General features: G+C 44.9%; 1 protein-coding gene across 2 annotated transcripts; it reads left to right on the top strand.

Annotated features, from left to right (window-relative positions):
* Window positions 1–350: 350 nt before the first annotated feature.
* Window positions 351–23,133, top strand: LOC101156556 (transmembrane anterior posterior transformation protein 1 homolog). Of its 2 annotated transcripts, XM_023959474.1 has the most exons (15): window positions 351–609; window positions 2,939–3,069; window positions 3,801–3,919; window positions 4,530–4,562; window positions 7,946–8,108; window positions 9,445–9,580; window positions 9,954–10,051; window positions 10,247–10,316; window positions 11,099–11,179; window positions 13,300–13,409; window positions 13,484–13,543; window positions 13,638–13,706; window positions 13,835–13,911; window positions 14,771–14,940; window positions 21,239–23,133. In XM_023959474.1, exons 1-15 carry the CDS (start codon window positions 420–422, stop codon window positions 21,538–21,540), a joined length of 1,809 nt encoding a protein of 602 aa, XP_023815242.1. In that variant the 5' UTR covers window positions 351–419; the 3' UTR covers window positions 21,541–23,133. The 2 variants fall into 2 exon arrangements, with proteins under 2 accessions (XP_023815242.1, XP_023815243.1); XM_023959475.1 differs by lacking the exon at window positions 4,530–4,562 and having other exon boundaries at window positions 356–609.
* Window positions 23,134–25,290: the final 2,157 nt, after the last annotated feature.

Genomic DNA, 25,290 nt, shown 5'->3' with positions numbered 1-25,290 from the left:
GAGAGAGAAACTGCTATCGTTTGTCTGGGTTTTTTCGTGTACTTTATTGACGGTCCCTGCCTGCCTCTGCAGCTTCACAAGCATCAACGTCAAGGCAGACTTCAAAGTTCAGAACAGGCGAAGTCTATTTACCGAAAAACTCCGTCTGTATCTTATTTTTGCATCACCACTGACAAAAATAAACAGTCATAGCACATAAACTGAACGCACGCGGATTTAAGGCACGGACTGGCTTTTTGTTTTAAACACGAACATTTTAGAGAGGAGATCATCCGTTTTTTTAATTCTTTCCTTTTTTAAATGCAAGACGCTTAAGTTTCCATACAAAGCGGACTCATCTGGGTAACGATTGTTATTGGTGTGACTGGTGATGACGTAGCACTGGGCGACGCTCGCGCCTCGCTGTGACCAAACTAAAGATGGCGGACGTGTCGGGGACCGAGCTGTCAGAACAGAAAGAAGTGGAGATTGATCTGAAAAGAAAGCAGGACAGACGGTGGGAATGCGCGCAGAGGTCAGGGAAGGCCGGCGTTACCCCGGAGCTGCCGGAAACGCTGGGCTTTTACGACATTAGCTCCGTCAGGAGGGAACAGCGGGGGCTCTCAGCAGGTAACCATCTGGACTCCCCAACAACACACGTCAACTGCAGCCGCGAGCTTTCCCCGCCGTCAGGGTCTCCGCGCCTTTACAAGCAAAGAGTTTTATCAGCTGCGATGGTTTCGGTCTGTTTTTGTCACAGCTGCTTCCGAGCTTCTCTACACTTGTTTACACAGTTACGGAGCCCCCATGCCCTTTGATGAATGAGTCAAAGTAACGAGTAACGTGTCTGCTCTGCCGGGATTACCTCCTGGAAGCGTTCGGTTTGTCATCAGACGTAGAGGTTGAACCAGAGTGAACCGTGAGGCTGAGGAGGCTCGCAGATCCGCAGTGAGCAGCTCAGGTGTCTGAGGACCATACCGTTTGTTCTCAGTGACTGTGAGCAGAAGCTTTTTGACCAACACACGTCTGTATGATGACACCAACTATTCAGTCAGACATGGTCAAACCGACACTTTGAAACGGAACGAGTCCTCTATGAACACGCTAAGGCACAGTCACGTGGTACAGGCATGTGCCCTCAGAGCCTCTTTGGACTTGAACAGCTCTTATCTGTTTGTCTGACAGGCAAACACGTTAAATAAATACAAATAAAGTACAGATGCACTTTCACTGGTAGACCATTCAGCAGGTAGTGTTATTAGAATACAAGCTTTAATGGCTCTTGTGATTCTAACAGATGCCATTGCAACCAGGTCCTGTAATCATTGCAGACAGTATTATAAAAAGCTCCACAATGGTTTCATTCCTGCATCGTTTTCATTCGGATCTGCTCTACAAGGCAGATAGGTGGTGCTGCTCTGCTAATCACAGCAGATGTGGGCTTCAGCCAAACATCTGGAATAGAACGGCTGCAACTAAAATCCCATTTAGGTCAGAAGAAGCAGAACAAGCTTTGTCTTGGAGGTTTGATGGCTTCTCACTGATGCAGAGGAGTCCTTACAGCATCACTATTAAGCCTTTGTTTCTGCTTTGTGGCTACAGAAGTTTCTTTATTGAAATTTTATTTCTGTAGAAAATCTGAACTTTATACTCTTTGTTACACATTTGAGTTAAGTTGCAGTTGTATAAAATCAACTTAATAACTGAACGTGAAAAGATAACCTTTATTTTCAGTAAAAAAATAAACCTAAAAGACAACTTTTATTAAAGTTTTACAATAATTTTAACATTTTATATAAAAACAAAAACAGTATCTAAGTCAGCTACTTTATTCATTCAATCATTTATCATTCATTCATTCATCTTCTAATCCCGAAAGGGATCGTTCTGTCCCTTTCGGGGTCACGGGGCTGCTGGAGCCTATCCTGGCCACTTGTGGGCGAAGGCAGCAGACTTTCTGGAGAGGTCGCCAGTCTGTCACAGTTTGAATATTTTAAATCCAAATAATACCTACATTATTATCAGTAACTGTCAAATCCCTCAAAGATCTCCAGTTACAGTCATCTTCAACAGGAATCTCACATACACACACATACACACACAGACACACACATACACACACAGACACACACAGACACACACACAGACACGCATAGATACAGTTGGGCAAAAAAGTATTTATTCAGCTACCATTGTGCAAGTTCTCCTACCTAAAAACATGCGAGGTGCCTGTAATTTTCACAATAGGTAAACCTCAACTATGAAAGACAAATGAAAAATAAATCACATTGTCTGATTTTTAAAGAATTTCTTGTGATCATTGTGACCCCACAGGGTGAGATCTTGGGGGGAGCCCCAGATGGAGGGAGATAATCAGTGGTCTTGTATGTCTTCAGTTTTCTAATAATTGCTCTCATAGTTGATTTCTTCACACCAAGCTGCTGACCTGTTGCAGATTCAGTCTTCCAGCCTGGTGCAGCTCAACAGTTTGGTTTCTGGTGTCCTTAAACAGCTCTTTGGTCTAGGCAACAGTCGAGTTTGGAGTGTGACTGTTTGAGGTGCCGTTCTCACAGGTAACCAGTGGAGGACAGAGGATCCTCTACAGAAGACGTTACAGGTCTGTGAGAGACAGAAATCTTGTTTGTCTGTTATTGACTAAATATTTATTTTCCACCATAGTTTACAAATAAAGTCCTTAAAAGCCAGACAATGAGACTTTTTGGATTCTTTCTCATTTTGTCTCTCATAGATGAGGTTTACCTATGATTACAGGCCTCTCTCATCTTTTTAAGTGGGAGAACTTGCACAATTGGTGACTAAATCCTTTTTTGCCCCACTGTACTCACAGACACACACTCAGCTATGCATTGAACATGTGTTTAAAGGTGAATTGTCTCTCATTTCAGTGAATGTGTGTGAATGTCTCCGTGGTAACACACTCCCCTTCCTGTTGTTCCAGATCCATCGTTGACTCGCTTCATTTGTGCAGAACTCACCAGAGGTTACTTCCTGGAGCACAATGAAGCAAAGTATAAAGAGCGCAGGGAGAGAGTGTACACGTGCATGCGCATTCCCAAGGAGCTGGAAAAGGTAGCATAAACTAGCTGTCCTGATCTTTTCTCTACCTGTCTTTCTCTTTCTTCAAAGCACAACAGATCTTCTGACTCCCTCAGGCTGTGGCAAACCCGTGTCAAAGCTCTGAAAGTGCTTCTTACTGACTATTTCATTGATGCATTTTTCAACCTGTCTTTTTGCTTTAGTCATTTGTTTAACTGACTGGTAATAAATGTTCAAGTTATGTCTGGTAATCAAAGCCATTTCATGTCGTTGTGTGTGTAGTTTGGAACCAGGATTGTTGTGAATGATTTGCAGAATGTGTGTTTGTTTTATGTTGACTTGTCCTTTCAAGAGCTGAATCCTGCAGTTAGAGCCCATGCTCACCAGAACCAGAACCAGGAGTCCAGGACAGTGAGAGGAGGCAGGACACATGATTCTGCTGTTCCTATTGCAAATGCATGTTCCTTCTTCAATCAGACTTCTCATGCATTTGAATCATGTTATTACCATCGATGAAGTAATGTCATCAACAAAGAAAGGCTTTCCAGCTGTGGTTCCTGTGTTGTTGTTGCCGTGTTCCCCTTACACCTTTGCAGAGACAGCGGAGCGCTTACGTTCTTTGATTACTGACTTTCACTTTAAGTTTGATGGATAAAGAAGGTTTGGTTTGTTTGCAAATCCTCCTTCAGCGGAGTTGTTGTTCCCTTTTATGCATCACGCAGTAGTGGGCTGTTCAGTGACTTTGGGTTGTGTGACTGTTCCAGCTGATGATCTTCGGTTTCTTCCTGTGTGCCGATGCCTTCCTGTACGTCTTCACTCTGCTGCCCCTCCGGGTGCTGCTGGCTCTGCTGCGCATGCTCACCCTGCCCTGCTGTGGCTTCAGGTCAGCGTGCGCACACACACACACACACACACACACACAGTAGAATCTGTCCGGTATCTTGTCCCATGAATCTCAGGCCTAAATGATGGTGACATACTCTTGTCATAGTCTGAGTTTGTGGCTAAGCACATGGCTGTGTGCTCAGCTGGTGGCTCAGTCCCATTTTTCCTGCTGTATTGTTTTACCTCTGTCCTCATGTCCCAGGATATGTTGGCAGTGACACCATGGATCATAACAGAATCTTTTCCTATCTGCAGTTTCTGCTCAAAACAACAAGATGTGTTTGACTTTCCTCCTTAAAGTTCACAGCCAGGTTCTCTGGGTTTCATGTTTATTGCAGTCCCACTTCATATTCCTTCTGTCATTCATTCTACTTAATCTGAGTAATTTTCCTCTTAATTTTCCAACCTTAAAAGCTCTTAAAAACCAAAGAAGCAATATTCACACATGTGATGCATCCTCATTTATAATTCTGTGGGTTACACATTTATCACATGACAGGGAGATCTGTTTGAAGAAGTATTGATCATATGCTTCTAATTCCCCTGGCAGGAGCTTGCATTTCTCTTATGTCTGACTGTTTTTCCTCTTGCCCCCTTTCCCCCTGCAGGGTGCACACATGCCCCTTCTGCCAAAGGAGCAGGTAGACTCTCAGAAGTCCATTATAAATATTGCACTGCCCCCTTGTTTTATGCTTTATTTTTCCATTTCTGTTCATCTTGACACAAAGAGCAGCTGGTTCCACATTCATCATGATCTGTCCTCTCAGGCTGAACCTCCGTGTGGGTCCTGCCTAAGTGTAGCTTTCTGTGAACTTTGGGTAGGAATGAAGATTTCCATCCCCTGCATGATCATCCTCACTACTGTGGTGCCACGCTGCACAGGTTGTGGGCAGTCGGGGCTTTTCTGCCTGCCTGTGGCTCCTGTGGCAACCCTCGGTGGTAGTTGTGGTGATAGGGGGGTAAACGGCAGTAACTAAACACTAACAAGCTGGTCTTGCTACTCACAAGGCAGCTTATTCAACCCGGATCATTGATCCGTCTGAATGCTCGGCTGAACACGTTTCTGTATCCTGTCTTGGTGTGACCTGGAAGTTCAGCTGCTGCTCCCTGTCATGAAGGTTCAGCTGTCTGCCTCAGCTGACCCTTCATGAGTCTGCAGGATGGAGAGGGTTTGTGCAGCAAACCTGAGCAGCTCCATGAAGCAGCTTTGAATCCTGGGAGCTGTGAGTGACCCGCTTTACCCCACAGCCGTTTACCGATCTGATCCGACTACATCCACAGAAAAAAAATCATTTCAACGCAACAGAACGACTGTAAACCTGCAGAGTCTGGAAAGAGTGTGGAACTGCAGCAGAACCAAAGTCTGTCCAGATGGACTCAGCAGGGTCCGATGACAAAGTCATATGTGTGTTAATATTACTGTATGCAACATGACGTGGAGCAAATTTCCAACAACTTTCTAATAATCTTTTGCATGTAATGAACAAATGTGTAACTTTTAGAGGAGAGAAACAGCGTGGAGAGTTAGAAGATGATGATGGACGGATGTTGAAGCTGTGTAGAGCCACGCCATGGACTGCATGCTGAAGACATGGGTGACCTCTGAGGTCACATGATGCCAGTTTTCACTCTGCAGTTGTCGTCATCTTAGATAGATCTGACCCCCCCCCCGGGCCCCTCCACCACCACCGCCGCCTTTGTGTTCTTGGAACAGATGAGGATTTGACAATACCGGAAAGTCAAAAGGTCCCAGTTGAGTGTAGATGGGATCTAAGATCTAAAATCAATGATCGACTGGATAAATAATTCACCTTGGGTACATATGCTGTGAATAATGTATTTAAGTTTGAATCTGAAAAACTCTATTTTTTAGTTGTATAAACTGAGATGAACATTATTGACCTCATATGTAACCAGCCACTGAGCGAGTAAACGGACCCAACAGTAGGTAGGTAGGTACTTCTGTGTTCACAGAGGTCTGAAGGCAGAAGTGCTGCCTCCTGGTTTCCATGAACTACTCCAGCTTGTGTTTGGTGGCTTGTTGACTGTAAATGATTCAATTCTGGTCCCTTTTGTTGGTATTTTACTACTGAGATGCTAAGATAAGCAGGACAATCTGAGCGCAAATGTAACATTTATAAGCAAACATTATTAAATGTTTCAGATCAGTCAGTTGTGTAAGGTCTATCTATCATCTAGAGCGATTCAGGGAGACTCTGTCCTATTGTCTGGACTAGAAGAAATCATAAGCTGTGTCTGAATTCCCCCCCTAACCCCCAACTACTCAAAAACTATATAGTGCGACACTATGTAGTGCCCTGAATTTTAATAGCAATTGGGACGCCATGCTTACTACTTTTTCTTTTTTTAAACGGCGGATATGACATCATCGACATGAATTTAAATCTAATTGGTATGAGCGTTTTGTGACAATTATTTATGAGTCCACTGTCTTCTGAAGTTAAAAAAGTTGATGGTTTATTTAAATACATTTCTTTGGCAAAAATTGTTCCGACGCAATGCATTGTGGTCTATATTCGCCGATCTAGTGAGCATCGATGCACACTGGTTTTTCACAGAGACTTCTGGGTAATTTCCAGGGCCCTGGATTTGGCAATTGTAGATTGGGACAGCAGTACAAAATGGAGAAGAAACTATATAGAGCATTATGTGGGGTTTAGGGAAGGAATGTGGGCACATCAATATTCTTCAGAAAAGGATGATAGCCCATTGCCTCCACTGGGGGGAGCCACAGCCTCGGAGAGCATAACATGGGACATCTTCATCACAAGAGAGAGAGGGCTTTTTCATTGGCATGGACAGCGACAGTACACACTAATGGCTGTCAGGTAAATTCAAAACAAAAGCAATTATAGTCTCATATATTATTAGGAAAATAGAACAGATGTTTTCCTCATCAAAGCCTTTAAAAAACAGTGAGGTTCATAATTAAGCTGATCCTCTCAAAAAGCTTTTTTCCTCCTCCCTGCAGTTTGTTCCTGGTTTGCTGAATCTGAGCCCCTTCATCTTTCTCATTTTGATCTTTCTTTTTCTATCAATTGCTAATTAAATGACTCTTAAGTAATAATGGTAGCAATTTGTGGTATTGGTTAACATCTTGTGCACAGAGTCTAGTGTTTTTGCAATGAATAGATATATAATAGTTTTGTTTGTAAAATGAATTTTACATCAGGGGTTGTTTAAAACGTCAAAAGTGTCATCATTTAGTTGACTCATTCAGGTTTTAGATTTCCACCTAGAAATGTGACAGAGCTTTCACGTGTTAAACAGGTTGACAAAACTGTCACAAACAGAAGCCATACTTGTATTTTTCATCCACCCTTTCCTGTAAAACCGATGGGAGCTTTTTCTGCTTTAAACACAACTGCAGACGTTCAGCTCTGTGCAGACACACACACACACACACACACATGCTGTGTTGACATGGTTGAGGCTTCGACACACTGAGAGCACAGAGTGGAGCTCTGCAGGATATCAACTGACTGCATCTACTCCCGTGTTTGCATTGAATGGAGGAACTCGTCATAAAAAGTCACATTACAGAGGCACATCTTATCAAAAAGAAACGGACGATGGAGACGGCCTTACCATCTTTAATGCCTTCCATATAGATGTGTTTGTGTTGTCAGGGCATGTTTGTGTTTCTTTTGTGTCTGATGCTGAAAAGAACTGTGCTGTTGTATGTTGTCCTGCTGTTTCTCTTCCTTTGAGAGCAACGTTTGCCAAGTTTAAAAAATCTTTTTTGATTATTCTGCAAATGATTGTAAATGTGTTCATGCTCATTATAATCAACAGTCTGCATCTGTCAGCACACATTGGTGTACGCAGGTCATCTTTCACTCATGTGCATGTGTGGCACTGCAAGAATCTCTGCAGCCTTTATCACAGCATGCAGTGGTGCATCCAAAAACATGTATGTTTAAGCCGTTCTGTGTGTGTCAGCACACAAGTGAATTTTTCTGTTTCTGTGTGTGTGTGCGTGTGTGTGTGTATGCGTGGTCAGTGGGTCACAGCTACTGCAGCCGGCTCAGGTGTGTGACATGCTGAAGGGTCTGATCCTGCTGCTGTGTTTCTCCATGATGCACTACGTGGATTACTCCATGATGTATCACCTGATCCGAGGACAGTCTGTTATCAAACTCTACATCATCTACAACATGTTGGAGGTACCTGCACACTTCTAACAACTTTTTCATCAAACACAGTCTTTTGCTATGTCCCAGTTCCCTCCCTACTCCATAACTACTAAGAAACTGTATATTGCAGGACTATTTAGTGGCCTACATTTCAGAAGCACCCTGATCACTATATGGGCTGCATGGTGGTGCAGTGCTTAGCGTTCCGGCCTCACAGCTTCTCTGTGCATGCGTGGGTTTCTCTGGGCACTCCAGCTTCCTCCCACAGAAACATGATGCAAAGGTTGATTGGTTACTCTGTAGTGTTCCTAGGTGTGTGACTGTGTGGCCCTGTAACAGATTAGCCACCTGTACAGAGTGTACCCTGCCTTCACCCAACACTAGCTGGGACTGACTCCGTCAACCCTGTGACCCCAAAAGGGGTATAGCGGGTCAAGACGATGGATATATGCTGCTACCGTTTTTTTTAAATGGGAAATATGACGTCACCGATTTCCCAAAGTAAAAACCTAATGGATATGAACATTTACAAAGACTATTAATAGATGAAAACTTGGATGCTTTATAAAAAGTAAATGTAAAATTGTTCAAATGCAATGCATTGTGGTCTACAATTGCCAAACAAGTGGGCATCGACGCACACTGTGTTTTTTTCAGAGACTTCTGGTAAATTTCCGGAGCATTTGATTTTGGAAATGTCGATTTTTACAGCTGTACCAAACGGCAAACGCACTATAAAGTGCACTAAGTAGTGAGTAGTGAAAGAACTCAGACACAACCGTAGTTTTTGTTTTTGTTGTCCTCCAGCTTGCTGGTCTTTAGCATTCACTGCACCAGTGTGCCGTAATACATTGAACCAACAGGAGCCAACTGAAGGACTTCAGAATCAGTGTCTTTTTGGGAGAACAAAGGGAAGATTTTCCGCCCCACAAATACACCTCAACACAGCTCGTCAGTACTAACTAAAATGAGACGTAGTGGAGAGTTAAACAAGAAAACCTGGGTTTTCTTTGAGCCAAATGGAATCTGTCTCCAAATATCAGCAGAGACTGTGGCAGCAGCAGTCATTCATCAGCGGTTCATCTCAGCTGGTGGAGAGTCTGTCACTTCCTGACTTCCCTCCACCAATGACACTAAACGTGGGATGTTCATCCATTTACTGTGCTGTCGCACAGTCCAGTGAGAGTTTCAAATACCACGGCGTCTTTCTCTGGTTGTTGTGGTTACTACGCTAAAATGTGGGGGTGTTAATCTCAAGGTGACCCCTGTCTAAATGATCAAATACCATGACTGCAAAAATGTCAAAGTTGCACTGGTAAAATAGTCAAAAAGGTGTTGATCTGTACCTCCTGTTCTCTACCTTTAGGTAGCAGATCGCCTTTTCTCCTCTTTTGGTCAGGACATCTTGGATGCCCTGTACTGGACCGCCACAGAACCCAAAGAACGGAAAAGAGACAATATAGGACTTATCCCTCACTTTTTAATGGCAGTCTTTTATGTCTGTATCTTTTCTATCTGTGGCATTTGAAATCAATGTTTTTAGAGGACTGTTATTGTTCTATATAGCTTCTGTTTTACTCAAAAGCGATGAATAAGGAGGTTTTTTCAGCTTTGGTTAGACTCCCGATAGTAGATGATAGAACAGTTACCATGACAATAGATCATGTCTTTTGTACTTGGTGGTTTGACTCCACTTCATCCAGTAGATGGCTACAGTCTCACCATGTAATATCAGTTCTATGAAGTGTTACTGATTATTTTCATGCACAAAGGCCGTTGCTGCATCAGTTGAGCAGGTTTGTGTATCAGATGATGTGAGGAGATGACAGTGAAGCGTTCTTTGATCTGCCGTTTTCCTGAGCTGTTGACCTTCAGTTCTACACTCCATCCTCATCATGGTCCAAGCCTCCACACTCAACGTGGCCTTCAACTCCCACAACAAGTCTCTGCTCACCATCATGATGTCCAACAATGTCAGTACACACACACACACAAGTCTATGTCAAACAGAAAATGTGAATGTAAACAAACTGAACTGCTTTTTATTTACTAGTTTAACTTTTGTGGGAAAACATAAAAAAATTCTTTCAGTGACCTTCAGCCATTATATACTAGCTTTTGTTGTTTTCTGGGTCTATTTTCTTCACGTTTTTGTGTTTTTTCTTCAGTTTGTTGAAATTAAAGGCAGCGTGTTCAAGAAGTTTGAGAAGAACAACTTATTCCAGATGTCCAACAGTGGTAAATATTCAATGACACACATTTTTCATTGAACATAAACAACATTATATAAAAAAGGATAAAAATAGTCTAACAAACTGAATGTGTTAAAGCTTCAGACTCTCATAAAAAACATCAACTTAATACCAGCTATTTTAGTCTATAGGTTGGTTTTGACTGATTTATACCAATTTTATCTACATCATTTTCTAATTTGGAGTTTGGTGTCAAACTTTGAGTAGAAAAGATTCAGACTTGGGATAGACCACTTTTTTTCTTAAATAATTAGCCATCCTTCTTGTAGGTCATTGGCACGTAGTAAGTCTGGCTTCCCAACATCCCTACATGCCTTTTTATATACACTCCCAATCCCCAACCTAACATTAGCGCTGCAACAAAAATGGAGAAAATTATCAGAGCTGCACAGTTTTGAGGCAGATTTCAGCTCAGAAAACAAAGACGTACCTGGATCTGTTTGTCTGCAAGCGCATGCATGTTGTGTGCAATTAGTTTATAAGTATTTTCCCAAACCCTATAAGGCCCTTTTTTTAGCTGGGAATGTTTGAAAAGAGATTTCTGTTTTATTAGAACCCTTTTCTTCAGTACAGGTAAAAAAGTTGGTAAAAAATAAACGATTTGACCGTGTGAATCACAAAACAGACCTTCAGTCTGTGGCCTTTAAATTGGGTTTTATTGGACGTGGTGAATTTCTTTGTGACGCCTCAGAGAGATAAATCTACCAGATCTGTCTGTGTTAAGAAGTATTTGTAGCTGTAAAACCATAGTCTCTCTGAACCCTGCAGATATCAAAGAGAGGTTCACCAGCTATGTTCTCTTGCTCATCGTTTGTCTCAGGAACATGGAGCAGTTTTCCTGGAATCCAGGTAATCTTTTGGTTTGTGGTAATTATAATGTTGATATAATGAAACTATTAACTATTAATATTCCAGTGAATTTTAAGTGACATCATCAGATCTGTTCATTGGAACAGCTAAAGTTAGCTACTTAACAAATGAAATGAACATTATTCTGCCCCCAGTTTGCCTTTGTTCTTTAAAGGCCCCCTCCCTTGTAAATCATGTTTTTGGAGTTTCTGACATGTACGTGTGGCATTTATCTTATGAAAGAGAACAAATGTGGTAAGAAATCTTTTCAGTTTTGGATTTCTGAGTATTTTGTTCTTGTAAATTGCTGTCAATCAAACTGTTGCAAAGATGCTGGGTTTGAATTGATGAGTCGCTGTGATGTCACAACGGCCCAGGAGGGCATGCCCACCCCGACCCCCCATCTGGCCCACCCAGCGTGCACATCATGTGTGAGAGAGGAGAAGATGGCTCGCTGCGTTGTTCCCCACACGTATTTTAAGGCCATCCGAGGCTGGATTTAGTTTCTGTCAGAGAGGGAACACAAATGTGAGTTTGAAGGCTTGCTGTCCCGCTTTAATCAGAGAGGGTAAAAACAAAAATAAGAATAAAACCAGGGGACCTTTTTTATTATTACCTTGATTAAAACAAAATGACATAAAATTCAGGAGACCTGAGCAGGCTGGCGAGTCTCTGTCCTCCGGGAGCCGGCATAGTTATGGGGATGGTTTCAGCTCCATCAGCCCTGCCTCAGACTGTCCAGGCTTGACCCGCCTTCACTGAATCATATTAGAAATGTATGAAAAGAGCAAGGAAAACATTATTTGGGTCGAAAAAAATCCTGGTCTTTGTTTCCATGGTGAAATCCTTTCTCCTGGCCCAGCTGACCGGCTGCTTGACCTTCATCCCTGAGACAGCAGTCAGAGAAAAGAGCTTCTGAGTGACAGCTGTGTGGAAACGCTTTCTACTGAGAGGAACAGTCTGCCAGCTCAGATATGTTTGATGTGAAGCAGCATCCATTCTGCTTCTTACTGTTGGAAAGCTGCATGTTAGTTAGTGTATGCTGCAGTGCTGAGGTCTGCACTGGCACCAAAGCACACATATTGGTAGCACTGCTGGCATTTGTGCTGGTGAGAACCATGTTTTTAAAATAAGAATGTAGTTAACGTCTCTCATGTATTAAACTATATCAAGTTCGAGCTCTACCTACATTTCTATTGATATGAAATGTAGTTCAGAAAGCATAAAGTTATTGTATCCTTTTTGCAGCTGCCCTGCATTGGACTGTGTAGGTGTGCCCCGCCTTGACCCTGGTGCAGCTAGAATAGGCTCCAGCAGCCCTGCACAGGATATGGCAGAAATGATGGATGGGTGGTTTATAGTTGAGACGCAACATTCCACTTTCATGCTGATTCAGTTCAAACTTCAGTTTTTGGGGCACTTTTTTTTTGGTTTAATATATGATTTTTTTATTTTTTTGGTGGCTGAGACTGGCCTTTGCAGCAAAAAATAGGAAATGTGAAAACAAAAAAGAAACTGTGCAAAGAACAAGAAGCACTGCTGCAAATAAAGAAGTCAACTTCTCATTCATCCAAATAACTACTGTTACTTACGCCCTGGATTATTTCCATGTGCTGTGCTCCAATATGCAGCAAAGCACATGGAGCTGTGCTTTGCTGCAGAACTTTATTCTTCTCACAGCGGTGCATTGGCAAAGACCATCATGAAGCCCCTTCCACTGTGGCTTTTTTATTTGCAACATCATTTCTGTTTATTTACAGCAGTGTTTCTTTTATTCGTAGCAGCATTTCTTTTTTTTTTGCAAATTTTTTTTTTTTAGTTCCTTTTTTTGCTGCAATAGTGGGTCTCGGCCACCGTAATCCGTGTATTACAAAAGAAACAAAAACCTTAAAACTGTAGAAAAACCTTTCAGTTGGTTCATACTAAGCCTGGTGTAATGTAATAAAATAAATCCTAAATATTTCTTTATTTAGTACAATACTGGTTTGACTCTTTCAACGTAAACATTCTGCTATAGGATTCCCCTTTCCCACCAGTCAGTTTAGTGGAGTAACGTAGGATTCAGTTTTAAACAGAGAATGCTGGCATTTCTGTCTAAAATAGTGCTATTTTCCCACCAGAACACCTGTGGGTGTTGCTTCCTGATGTCTTTATGGTGGTCTACTCAGAGGTTGCTGTGGACATCATTAAACACGCTTTCATCACAAAGTTCAATGACATCCCTGCAGACGTAAGAAGCCACTCTGCTGCTCGTCCTCATCAGCGCGGCCCGTCCAGCACGTGTAACAGGTCTGTGTGTTGCAGGTCTACAGTGAATACAGAGCCAGTCTGGCTTTTGATCTGGTCAGCAGTCGACAGAAGAACGTGAGCATCGTTCTTTTAATTCCAGAGCGTTTCTGAGCAGACAAATGCAGGCCTTTTCATCAGTGCTGTTGTGTTTGTTTGTGTCATTTTACAGGCTTACACTGACTACAGTGACTCTGTCGCTCGCAGGATGGGCTTCATCCCTCTGCCGCTGGCTGTTCTGGTGAGACTGACATTCAGGATGAGGTCAAACAGGTTCACTTTAAAAGGCTCCTGCTGCTCTTATTTCTGACTAAAGGATCTCAGATTCGGCTGTTTCCATGTGTGTTTTCTTGTTGTCGTACCTAACAGCTCATCCGGGTGGTGATGAGCTCAGTGAAGGTGCAGGGCGCCATGTCATACTCGTGTGTGTTCCTCTTTTACCTCGGGTAAGCCTTTTCCTTTCCGTCCCTGGCCTGTTGTTCTTGTTAGTCCACACATCCCCATGCTTACTGCAGGGAAAATGGCTTTTCTCATTCTGCTGGGTAGCAGTTCATCCTCACTGAATCCACGTGGGCTTTAATACTAATCCTGTTTGAAAATATGACATGGTGGTTAAAGCATTTAAAAACTGTAAGTACAGGATACAAATGTGTTTTTAGAGCTTGGTTTTTTGCATGGAGACACTGGGGTTACATAATCAAAGCTCTGGACGTTTCCTCGTGCTGCTCTGCTGCTGACGGCTAAACACAGTCTGTGACGCTGAACCCCACTGGGGCCTGAGACTTCCCCTCTGGGTCAAGAACAGCGTTGGCATCCCAAAATAGCTCTGGCTTGAGCGTGCAGCCGTGCCACGGCAAGAATTCTGCTGACAGTCTGAATTCCAAGCCCCTGTCAGAGCGGGGTTTGGACCACAGACCCAGATGTGTCCACCGTCCTCTCATCAGGTCGCGTCTAAGCTCTGTAGAAATGCACTCGAGCAGATGAAGGGTGCATGTCAGCAGCCTGCTGCGTCCAGATTACAGCTGTTGCCCCCTACTGAAGAGTCACGGTGCTGTTTTTGAGCCTCATGTATCAAATGCTCTGCTGGATTCATTGGAAAACATTCATTCCCTCTTCTCGTTCCCTACTGTGAATTTTGTCTTGCTCACAGAAGTTCCAGGTTATGAGAGCTCCTGTGATGGTCACAGTTCCCTCCTTCTGCTTAATTATGAAGCTGGAAATGCTGCTTTCTGTGCTGCTCATCAGACTTAGTTTGGGTGTTTGTTCTCGTGGTCACACACAGACTGTTCTCTTCCCATCCTGCAGGCTGGTGACAATGAAAGTGTTGAACAGCATCGTGCTGCTGGGGAAGTCGTGTGTTTATGTCAAAAGAGCCAAAATGGAAGAAAAACTGTTTGAGAGACCCCCCACTGCACCCTCCGCTTCTGCAAAGAGCCCCAGCAGAGCTGACGTGGCCAGGTGCCCCAAAGCTTCAGGTAAAGCTCCCAGCAGCCACCTTGTTCCTGTCAGGAACTGTCAGACAAGCAAGAGCTGGAGGAAACCTTCAGCTCCTCTAACATGACTCAGATGTCTCACCTACAATCAGCCACACATGACTCCATTATCCTTCAAATAATTGGTTAAGATTTAAAGACCAAAAACTGGAATTTAATTCCTGACTTGTAAGTATCAGGTGATCCAGCTCTGCTTGATAATGAAATGTTTTGGTTTGATGTGGAATTCTCTATTATTGCCCATAAATGTAAATTCTTCTGATCTTATTCTGCAGTGTGGTTGGTATTAAAATTAGACAAATACTTTTAGGAGAAGACAGTATGGATGTAACTTATAGTGCTTTAAATATATCCAGCAGACAGCAGGATCCTTTCTTTCTGAGCCGCTCTCTGTGTTCAGGTTCCCTCATCCCGGCTCTTATCCATGCAGACACCTTTAGGTTCCTCCTAGCCTGGGTGTGAAGATGGTTGGGCTGCTGAACAGATTTTGATTCATTTTTCAGTTGGGGATTTTAAGGTTGGGGCTAAAATGAACTAAGTCTTTAGCATCTAAGCACAAAGCTGACGCTGCCATGAAGTGTTTGAAATAAAGCTGCTATGATGCACAGATGCATTTAGCCTCAGGTGAACCAGCTGTCATGAGGCTGAGTGTCTGACAGCTAGCAAAAACTGAACAGGCCACAGCCAGACTGTGCTCAGTGTGTGTGCTTCAGTGTGTGCTTCAATGCTTCAGTGTGTGCTTCAGTGCTTCAGTGTGTGCTTCAGTGTGTGTGCTTCAGTGTGTGTGCTTCAGTGTGTGTGCCTCAGTGTGTGCCTCAGTGTGTGCTTCAGTGTGTGCTTCAGTGTGTGCTTCAGTGTGTGCTTCAGTGTGTGCTTCAGTGTGTGCTTCAGTGTGTGCCTCAGTGTGTGCCTCAGTGTGTGCCTCAGTGTGTGCCTCAGTGTGTGCCTCAGTGTGTGTGCTTCAGTGTGTGCCTCAGTGTGTGCCTCAGTGTGTGCTTCAGTGTGTGCTTTAGTGTGTGCCTCAGTGTGTGTGCCTCAGTGTGTGCCTCAGTGTGTGCTTTAGTGTGTGCTTCAGTGTGTGCTTCAGTGTGTGCTTCAGTGTGTGCTTCAGTGTGTGCCTCAGTGTGTGCCTCAGTGTGTGCCTCAGTGTGTGCCTCAGTGTGTGTGCTTCAGTGTGTGCCTCAGTGTGTGCCTCAGTGTGTGCTTCAGTGTGTGCTTCAGTGTGTGCTTCAGTGTGTGCTTCAGTGTGTGCTTCAGTGTGTGCTTTAGTGTGTGCTTCAGTGTGTGCTTCAGTGTGTGCTTCAGTGTGTGCTTCAGTGTGTGCCTCAGTGTGTGCTTTAGTGTGTGCCTCAGTGTGTGCTTCAGTGTGTGCCTCAGTGTGTGCTTCAGTGTGTGCTTCAGTGTGTGCCTCAGTGTGTGCTTCAGTGTGTGCCTCAGTGTGTGCTTCAGTGTGTGCTTCAGTGTGTGCCTCAGTGTGTGCTTCAGTGTGTGCTTCAGTGTGTGCCTCAGTGTGTGTGCCTCAGTGTGTGCCTCAGTGTGTGTGCCTCAGTGTGTGTGCTTCAGTGTGTGCTTCAGTGTGTGCTTCAATGCTTCAGTGTGTGCTTCAGTGTGTGCTTCAGTGTGTGCTTCAGTGTGTGCCTCAGTGTGTGCCTCAGTGTGTGCCTCAGTGTGTGTGCTTCAGTGTGTGCCTCAGTGTGTGTGCTTCAGTGTGTGCTTCAATGCTTCAGTGTGTGTGCCTCAGTGTGTGCCTCAGTGTGTGCCTCAGTGTGTGCTTCAATGTGTGCCTCAGTGTGTGCTTCAGTGTGTGCTTCAGTGTGTGCTTCAGTTTGTGCCTCAGTGTGTGCCTCAGTCTGTGCTTCAGTGTGTGCCTCAGTGTCTGCTTCAGTGTGTGCCTCAATGTGTGTGCCTCAATGTGTGTGCTTCAGTGTGTGCTTCAGTGTGTGCCTCAGTGTGTGCCTCAGTGTGTGTGCTTCAGTGTGTGCTTCAATGCTTCAGTGTGTGTGCCTCAGTGTGTGCCTCAGTGTGTGCCTCAGTGTGCGCTTCAATGTGTGCCTCAGTGTGTGCTTCAGTGTGTGCTTCAGTGTGTGCTTCAGTTTGTGCCTCAGTGTGTGCCTCAGTCTGTGCTTCAGTGTGTGCGTCAGTGTGTGCTTCAGTGTGTGCCTCAATGTGTGTGCCTCAATGTGTGTGCTTCAGTGTGTGCTTCAGTGTGTGCCTCAGTGTGTGCCTCAATGTGTGCGTCAGTGTGTGCTTCAGTGTGCCTCAATGTGTGCCTCAGTGTGTGCCTCAGTGTGTGCCTCAGTGTGTGCCTCAGTGTGTGCGTCAGTGTGTGCTTCAGTGTGTGCCTCAATGTGTGTGCCTCAATGTGTGTGCTTCAGTGTGTGCTTCAGTGTGTGCCTCAGTGTGTGCCTCAATGTGTGCGTCAGTGTGTGCTTCAGTGTGCCTCAATGTGTGCCTCAGTATGTTTGCCTCAGTATGTGTGCCTCAGTGTGTGTTTCAGTGTGTGTTTCAGTGTGTGCCTCAGTGTGTGCCTCAATGTGTGTGCTTCAGTGTGTGCTTCAGTGTGTGCTTCAGTGTGTGCCTCAGTGTCTGCTTCAGTGTGTGCCTCAATGTGTGTGCCTCAATGTGTGTGCTTCAGTGTGTGCTTCAGTGTGTGCTTCAGTGTGTGCTTTAGTGTGTGCTTCAGTGTGTGCTTCAGTGTGTGCTTCAGTGTGTGCCTCAGTGTGTGCTTCAGTGTGTGCCTCAGTGTGTGCTTTAGTGTGTGCTTCAGTGTGTGCTTCAGTGTGTGCTTCAGTGTGTGCCTCAGTGTGTGCCTCAGTGTGTGTGCTTCAGTGTGTGCTTCAGTGTGTGCTTCAATGCTTCAGTGTGTGCTTCAGTGTGTGCTTCAGTGTGTGTGCCTCAGTGTGTGCCTCAGTGTGTGCCTCAGTGTGTGCCTCAGTGTGTGCCTCAGTGTGTGTGCTTCAGTGTGTGCCTCAGTGTGTGTGCTTCAGTGTGTGCTTCAATGCTTCAGTGTGTGTGCCTCAGTGTGTGCTTCAATGCTTCAGTGTGTGTGCCTCAGTGTGTGCCTCAGTGTGTGCCTCAGTGTGTGCTTCAATGTGTGCCTCAGTGTGTGCTTCAGTGTGTGCTTCAGTGTGTGCTTCAGTGTGTGCTTCAGTTTGTGCCTCAGTGTGTGCCTCAGTCTGTGCTTCAGTGTGTGCCTCAGTGTGTGCCTCAGTGTGTGCCTCAGTGTGTGTGCTTCAGTGTGTGCTTCAATGCTTCAGTGTGTGTGCCTCAGTGTGTGCCTCAGTGTGTGCCTCAGTGTGCGCTTCAATGTGTGCCTCAGTGTGTGCTTCAGTGTGTGCTTCAGTGTGTGCTTCAGTTTGTGCCTCTGTGTGTGCCTCAGTCTGTGCTTCAGTGTGTGCCTCAATGTGTGTGCCTCAGTGTGTGCCTCAGTGTGTGCCTCAGTGTGTGCCTCAGTGTGTGCCTCAGTGTGTGCCTCAGTGTGTGCGTCAGTGTGTGCTTCAGTGTGTGCCTCAATGTGTGTGCCTCAATGTGTGTGCTTCAGTGTGTGCTTCAGTGTGTGCCTCAGTGTGTGCCTCAATGTGTGCGTCAGTGTGTGCTTCAGTGTGCCTCAATGTGTGCCTCAGTATGTTTGCCTCAGTATGTGTGCCTCAGTGTGTGCTTCAGTGTGTGCTTCAGTTTGTGCCTCAGTGTGTGCTTCAGTGTGTGCCTCAGTGTGTGCCTCAATGTGTGTGCTTCAGTGTGTGCTTCAGTGTGTGCTTCAGTGTGTGCCTCAGTGTCTGCTTCAGTGTGTGCCTCAATGTGTGTGCCTCAATGTGTGTGCTTCAGTGTGTGCTTCAGTGTGTGCCTCATTGTGTGCCACAGTGTGTGCTTCGATGCTTCAGTGTGTGCTTCAGTGTGTGCTTCAGTTTGTGCCTCAGTGTGTGCCTCAGTGTGTGCCTCAATGTGTGTGCCTCAATGTGTGTGCTTCAGTGTGTGCTTCAGTGTGTGCTTCAGTGTGTGCCTCAATGTGTGTGCCTCAATGTGTGTGCTTCAGTGTGTGCTTCAGTGTGTGCCTCATTGTGTGCCACAGTGTGTGCTTCGATGCTTCAGTGTGTGCTTCAGTGTGTGCTTCAGTGTGTGCCTCAATGTTTGTCTCAGTGTGTGCTTCAGTGTGTGCCTCAATGTGTGTGCCTCAATGTGTGTGCTTCAGTGTGTGCCTCATTGTGTGCCACAGTGTGTGCTTCGATGCTTCAGTGTGTGCTTCAGTGTGTGCTTCAGTGTGTGCCTCAATGTTTGCCTCAGTGTGTGTGCCTCAGTGTGTGCCTCAGTGTGTGTGCCTCAGTGTGTGCCTCAGTGTGTGCCTCAGTGTGTGTGCCTCAGTGTGTGTGCTTCAGTGTGTGCCTCAATGTGTGCCTCAGTGTGTGTGCGCCTCAGTGTGTGCCTCAGTGTGTTCTTCAGTGTGTGCTTCTGTGTGCGCCTCAGTGTGTGCCTCAGTGTGTTCTTCAGTGTGTGCTTCAGTGTGTGCCTCAGTGTGTGTGCCTGTGTGTGCCTCAATGTGTGTGCCTCAATGTGTGTGCCTCAGTGTGTGCCTCAGTGTGTGCCTCAATGTGTGCCTCAGTGTGTGCTTCAGTGTGTGCCTCAGTGTGTGCTTCAGTGTGTGCCACAGTGTGTGTGCCTCAGTGTGTGCCTCAGTGTGTGCCTCAGTGTGTGTGCCTCAGTGTGTGCCTCAGTGTGTGCCTCAATGTGTGCTTCAGTGTGTGCTTCAGTGTGTGCTTCAGTGTGCTCTTCAGTGTGTGCCTCAGTGTGTGCCTCAATGTGTGTGCTTCAGTGTGTGCCTCAGTGTGTGTGCCTCAATGTGTGTGCCTCAATGTGTGTGCCTCAATGTGTGTGCCTCAGTGTGTGCTTCAGTGTGTGCCTCAATGTGTGCCTCAATGTGTGCCTCAGTGTGTGCTTCAGTGTGTGCCTCAGTGTGTGCCTCAATGTGTGCCTCAATGTGTGCCTCAGTGTGTGCTTCAGTGTGTGCCTCAGTGTGTGCTTCAGTGTGTGCCACAGTGTGTGTGCCTCAGTGTGTGCCTCAGTGTGTGCCTCAATGTGTGTGCCTCAGTGTGTGCTTCAGTGTGTGCCTCAGTGTGTGTGCCTCAATGTGTGTGCCTCAATGTGTGTGCCTCAATGTGTGTGCCTCAGTGTGTGCTTCAGTGTGTGCCTCAATGTGTGCCTCAATGTGTGCCTCAGTGTGTGCTTCAGTGTGTGCCTCAGTGTGTGCTTCAGTGTGTGCCTCAGTGTGTGCTTCAGTGTGTGCCTCAATGTGTGTGCTTCAGTGTGTGTGCTTTAGTGTGTGCCTCAATGTGTGTGCTTCAGTGTGTTTGCCTCATTGTGTGCTTCAGTGTGTGCCTCAATGTGTGTGCTTCAGTGTGTGTGCTTCAGTGTGTGTGCTTTAGTGTGTGCCTCAATGTGTGTGCTTCAGTGTGTTTGCCTCATTGTGTGCTTGTCTTAGACTCCTGCTGAAATGACGGCTGATACATTTGGCTCATTAGCAGTGGTAGAAAGCAGAGATGCTGGAAGTTTCAGACTGAAGGTCTACAGACAGGATGTGCATGTAGTTACTGCAGGACATGACTTCATGGCACAGGTGTGAAGGTGGACTATGTGAGCGAGGACCCGTGTCTCCATTGAGAGACTCATTAAACCAAAGGAAAGTAAGGAAGACTTTCCAACAGATCATAGAGCTTTTAGTGGTGAAGGATCGCTGCATGGACTCAAAAAGTAAGGCCAATTCAATTTTTGTTTTAATAAAAAGAACATAGGAGTAAGTAGAAAAAAAATGTATGTATTTGAAAATGAACCTTTAGGCCTAAAAGAATTGTTTTTATCATCATTTTCACAGACAACATTTGATAACACTGATGAAAGCATTTGAAGTTGGAAAAAAACTGAAATAGTTACTGGGGGTTAATGTGTGCTGAACACATCTGTATACTTTCATTTATTTACAGTGTATATGAATAATTTATACACAAGAAGAGTGTTCTATCCATGTCCATGTTCTTGTGTGTATTTTATAAGCTCTTAGCTGCTGTTGGATGAAAGGGTAAATATTCAGTTCTTGTAAATCTGCCTCCAGAGGAGTCGCTGCCTCACCAGCCATCAACCTCACCGCACGCCACTGTTCTACAGCTCTGTTTATGGCGTCATGAGGCGTCACTACATTCACGTGCAGACGTGTTTATCTCTAGGCTGAGTCAGGGAGCTCTCATTCAGTACATGTTGGTGTTCACGTGACCGTGCCTTCTGTTCTTCATAGGGGAGTTTAAGACCACGCAGATTGTCGCTGCGCCCTGTACCCCCCCATGCTCCTCTTCCTCCTCCGTGACCACCCAGCCAGCTCCCAGGACTGAACTGTTCCCTCCCCCCCTCACCCCTGCTAACCCTGCCAGCCGCCCATCCTTCGCCCCACCTGAACCAGAACCAGAACAGCCTGAACCGGTGCTCTCAAAGGAAGAGGACCATGCAGCTCATGATGCTGAGGAACTGCAGCCCAGATCTCCAGAAAATGACCTGCTGGAGATCGATCGCTTCACCATCTGTGGTAACCGCATCGACTGAGCTGCAGCTGCTGCAGTTGCAAAGGGCAAAGCTCTCAGGAAAGACAGCAGACCGGCCGCTCCCTCAGCCTGTGGCCCTGCGGTCACCCCTGGGGTTACCGTGAACATGTGGAGCCACACACACCTGGAGTCGACGCCTTCCTCAAAACGGAGCAGCGCTTCAGGAAGTGTGAACAGCACCTGGCCTATGTTCATACAGACCCTGTTCTCTTGGGACCTGCTCAGACAGTAAAATCACCAAAAACTGCAGCTCACATCTCTGCAGGACTTAACCCTTTAGCTTTGTGACAGAGGAAGAGGATTTCCTTTGTGGGAGTCTGAAGTAGAGTCGGACACTCTGCAGATCATCCGTGTAACATACACATGCTGCTTTTCCTAATTCTCTTCAGTTTGGGGTGCAGACACGTCTCTGCTCCGTGCAGGTCTGCTCACTGCCGTGTTCGTCTTTGTGCAGCTAATCTTTTTTGCTCCAGTGCCAGTCGACGGTGAATCCTTACTTGAAGAAACTCAGCTGTTTGGTTCAGTCACTTCATGAAGAAGCTGAGCTGTTCTTCATCCTGCAGACTCTGTTCCAGCCTGTCCTGCCAGCTGCTTCCACAGCCCATGGAACTCTTTCTTGATCCTTTCTTTTTGGTCCCTTTATATCTTTATTTTTAACAAACTATCTGCCTGCCCCCCTGAAATGCAGGCTCTAGCTGGAACAGGGTTATGGCTGAACGGGACGCCTCCAGCAGGACAGGTGTGATCAGAAAGCTGCTCTCAGGTCCCGTTTGTTGGTCTGGCATGTTGGCACTGATGACCATGACGAGTGTAAAAACTCCTGCCTCCCCGTCAGTGTGACCCGAGCTCTGATGTTTGCACCTTAGGATGATCAATATGTCTACAGCTTCTCTGCATGTGGGCTTCACTGAATGACTGACGGCTGACAAAGATTTCTCTCCATTGAAATGGTAAATATAATATATACAGCATCAACAAGAGCATTAGTTCCATTGAGTCTCACTGGTTGTACATAACTGCAAGATTGTATACAATTAATGAATATGCCTTTAATTAGATTTTTTTTATTTCATTTATTTGTGTTGAGACTCAGCTTTCATTTGATCCATGTCTGTTCACAAAAGTTTGGAAGTTAATATGAATAAAAATCTTTTGTAGTTTTGTCAAATCAGCCAAAGATTTCTTTGCCAAACAGACTTCAATCTGGTACTGTTTACTTTCTTTATTTGTTTAGCAAAGCAGAACGGTACTTTATTGAATAAAAAACGGTAATAAAGAACATTTCATGAATGTTTTGGGTGTAGCAATATGTTGAGAAGTTTCCATCTGTGTGGATTGTAGTTTGAGCAGTTATTGTTCATGACCAATGGAATGAGGTTCTGTTTTTCCTGTGTGAGTTGTGGACCTTGTTCTTTACTGTCTCCTCTTTCTGGGACAGACCTGAGTCGACTTGAGTTTGCTTCAGGCCTGAAGTTTAGCTGATAAAGACGAGTCTTTCACGGCTGCTTCCTGTCTGTGTTCAATTCAAATTTTAGATTTCACTTCCAGTGTATAATCTTGCCTTCTGAAAAATTAAAGTTTGTTTTTAAGTGTTTTCAGTCAATGTTTAATTTCAGTGCATTTTTATTTGTATAGCCCTATATTACAACAATAATCATTTCAACAGGCTTCACATAGTAAACATACAGTCATAGAATTCCATAGGTACATTCTAAACTAAACTGGACATCCCTGCCCTTAGACCCCCCCTCTTCTCAGTAAGGAAAAACTCCGCCAAAAAAACGGATTCCGGAAGAAAACGAAGAAACCAGGGTTGTCCACATGAAGGAGGGATCCTCCCCCAGGACAGACAGGAGATTACCAGAACTCATGGAGAAGAATTAACTTATCTAACCCTACAACTACATATATAAAGTCCAGTAGACGAGCTTCATCCATAAATGATCAAGAATGGAGGAGAGTAGATGAGATTAGAGGACAGAGGACTTTCCCCAGCCTCAAACTTCTATCTTCTTGGTCAGTGGGGGCTCCAGTTTTAAGATGGAATTTCTTTCCTTTGAGGTTTTACTGCCACAGAATTTGGTGGCCCTCCTTGGTCGCAGCACTGGGTGGCCCACTCAGGGGAGGATCCCACCAGATCCTGATCACTTTCCAGCTGATCCTAGCTGGACCCACTGGGTGAAGGTTTTGCTACCAAAGCCTTGTTAATGAGTTCCAGCTCCTTCGATGTGATTGGGTAACACATCCTTTGTGAGCACACATTTTCAGAGTCACTGTTTCCCTGAGGAAGAAGAAGCTAAGGACTTTTTCTTAATGCTGGTGTCTTTTATTAGAAGGATTATGAATTCTGTGACTACCTCTGTGCTGTCTTTATTGTGTGGGATCTGGAGTTCAGGCAAAGTCAATCTACAGCAGCGTTTCTTAGAGCTGTAAGCTTCTTACAGCTGCGGTCTGAAGAGAGCTTCAGTCTTGTGAGTTATCAGGGCCGTTCAACGCAGGGTCTGCAGGAGTGTGCCTGCATGGGCAGACCCCACATCAGCATTTAGCCACAACTATAATGGAATCTATTCAGAATCGAGGACATTCATCAACTGGATATTAATGTCCCATGTTCCACCTCTGCAGGCCTGATGAGTGTATGCCATCACTGATAAAAAGAATCAGAGAATCAACAGATTCAAAACAGAAATCTTTCTCCTATCCCTGCAGAAGCTGGCCCCACAGGCCCTCCACAGAGGACAAGGGTGTTATTGTGCTGCAAGATGTGAGCAGAAGCTACTGTACCTGATCGCTGCACCTGCAACCACACAGCTTCACTCTGATCTGTTTGCACTCCAGATAGAAAACAGCTCAGGAGTTCTCCTGCATGCAGGCTGACAGGCAGGCGCTTCCTTTCAGCTAAAGCAGATGTAAAACAAATCTTTCTGTCTTTACTATTAATAACTACTTGATGTTTTTATTTTATAAAGAAAGGTTAACATTAACTGGTACAATGGGCTGCCTTTGGTGTTTTTAAGGCAGCAGTTTCAACTTTGAGCCCCCTGTGTTAATGACAGAGAAGCACTCACTAAGTGGTTCCCTGAATCTCTACATCAATTTCTGAAAACTACTTTCAACTGGAAATCAGACATTCCTTTGGATTCACTGTTCAACAGAAGATTATGTGAAACATCTGAATGAATCAGGCCTGAAAAAAAAAGGTGCACTAAATGTTGCATTTTTGAAGCAAACACTGCAATAAAAAAACTCTTCCCTCGGCCTCCTCATGAGTGAAGTGCTGATTGTCACAGGAGGACGGCGTGTTTCAGCTCCTTCACATGTGTTCAGCAGAGTTTACATCAGCTGTAACCCTTGTGCTATCCTAGGCACTTTAATGTTGGGAGGTGGGTCATCTAGACCCACTAGACAGCTCTGAACCTTTTTTCTTCAATGATTTGTGATCTTCACTGGTGTCCATGGATTACATGAAATCTTTCCACCTTTATCCACCTTTGTCATGGTAGGGAGAACACGTCAATGGAAGGGGGGGGTCATCTAAGATTAAAATAAGGGTTAGTCAGGTAAGAGAAACTTGAAATATGAAACTACAAATAACCAAAGAATTAGCACCTTAACTAAAACATGAAAGTGAAGAATAAAATGGATACGACCAAACACACACCAGAAACTCCCAGTTATCAGTGAGAGACAACTACAGCGAGAAAAAAGCCTAAAGTCAACAACGGTCCATCGACCCATCAACCCATCCGTC

Source organism: Oryzias latipes, chromosome 10 (genome assembly GCF_002234675.1).
Source record: "Oryzias latipes chromosome 10, ASM223467v1".
Classification (NCBI taxonomy): domain Eukaryota; kingdom Metazoa; phylum Chordata; class Actinopteri; order Beloniformes; family Adrianichthyidae; genus Oryzias; species Oryzias latipes.
The sequence above is the reverse complement of the archived record's forward strand: the minus strand, read 5'-3'. Positions and strand labels throughout refer to the sequence as shown.

Bases quoted from the DNA above. Each gene is read 5' to 3' on its own strand.
- LOC101156556 (XM_023959474.1), top strand. From the start codon at position 420: ATGGCGGACGTGTCGGGGACCGAGCTGTCAGAACAGAAAGAAGTGGAG. The intron at 13,544-13,637 runs GTGAGCATCGTT...GTCATTTTACAG, and splicing joins TCAGCAGTCGACAGAAGAAC to GCTTACACTGACTACAGTGA. The intron at 13,912-14,770 runs GTAAGCCTTTTC...CCCATCCTGCAG, and splicing joins GTGTTCCTCTTTTACCTCGG to GCTGGTGACAATGAAAGTGT.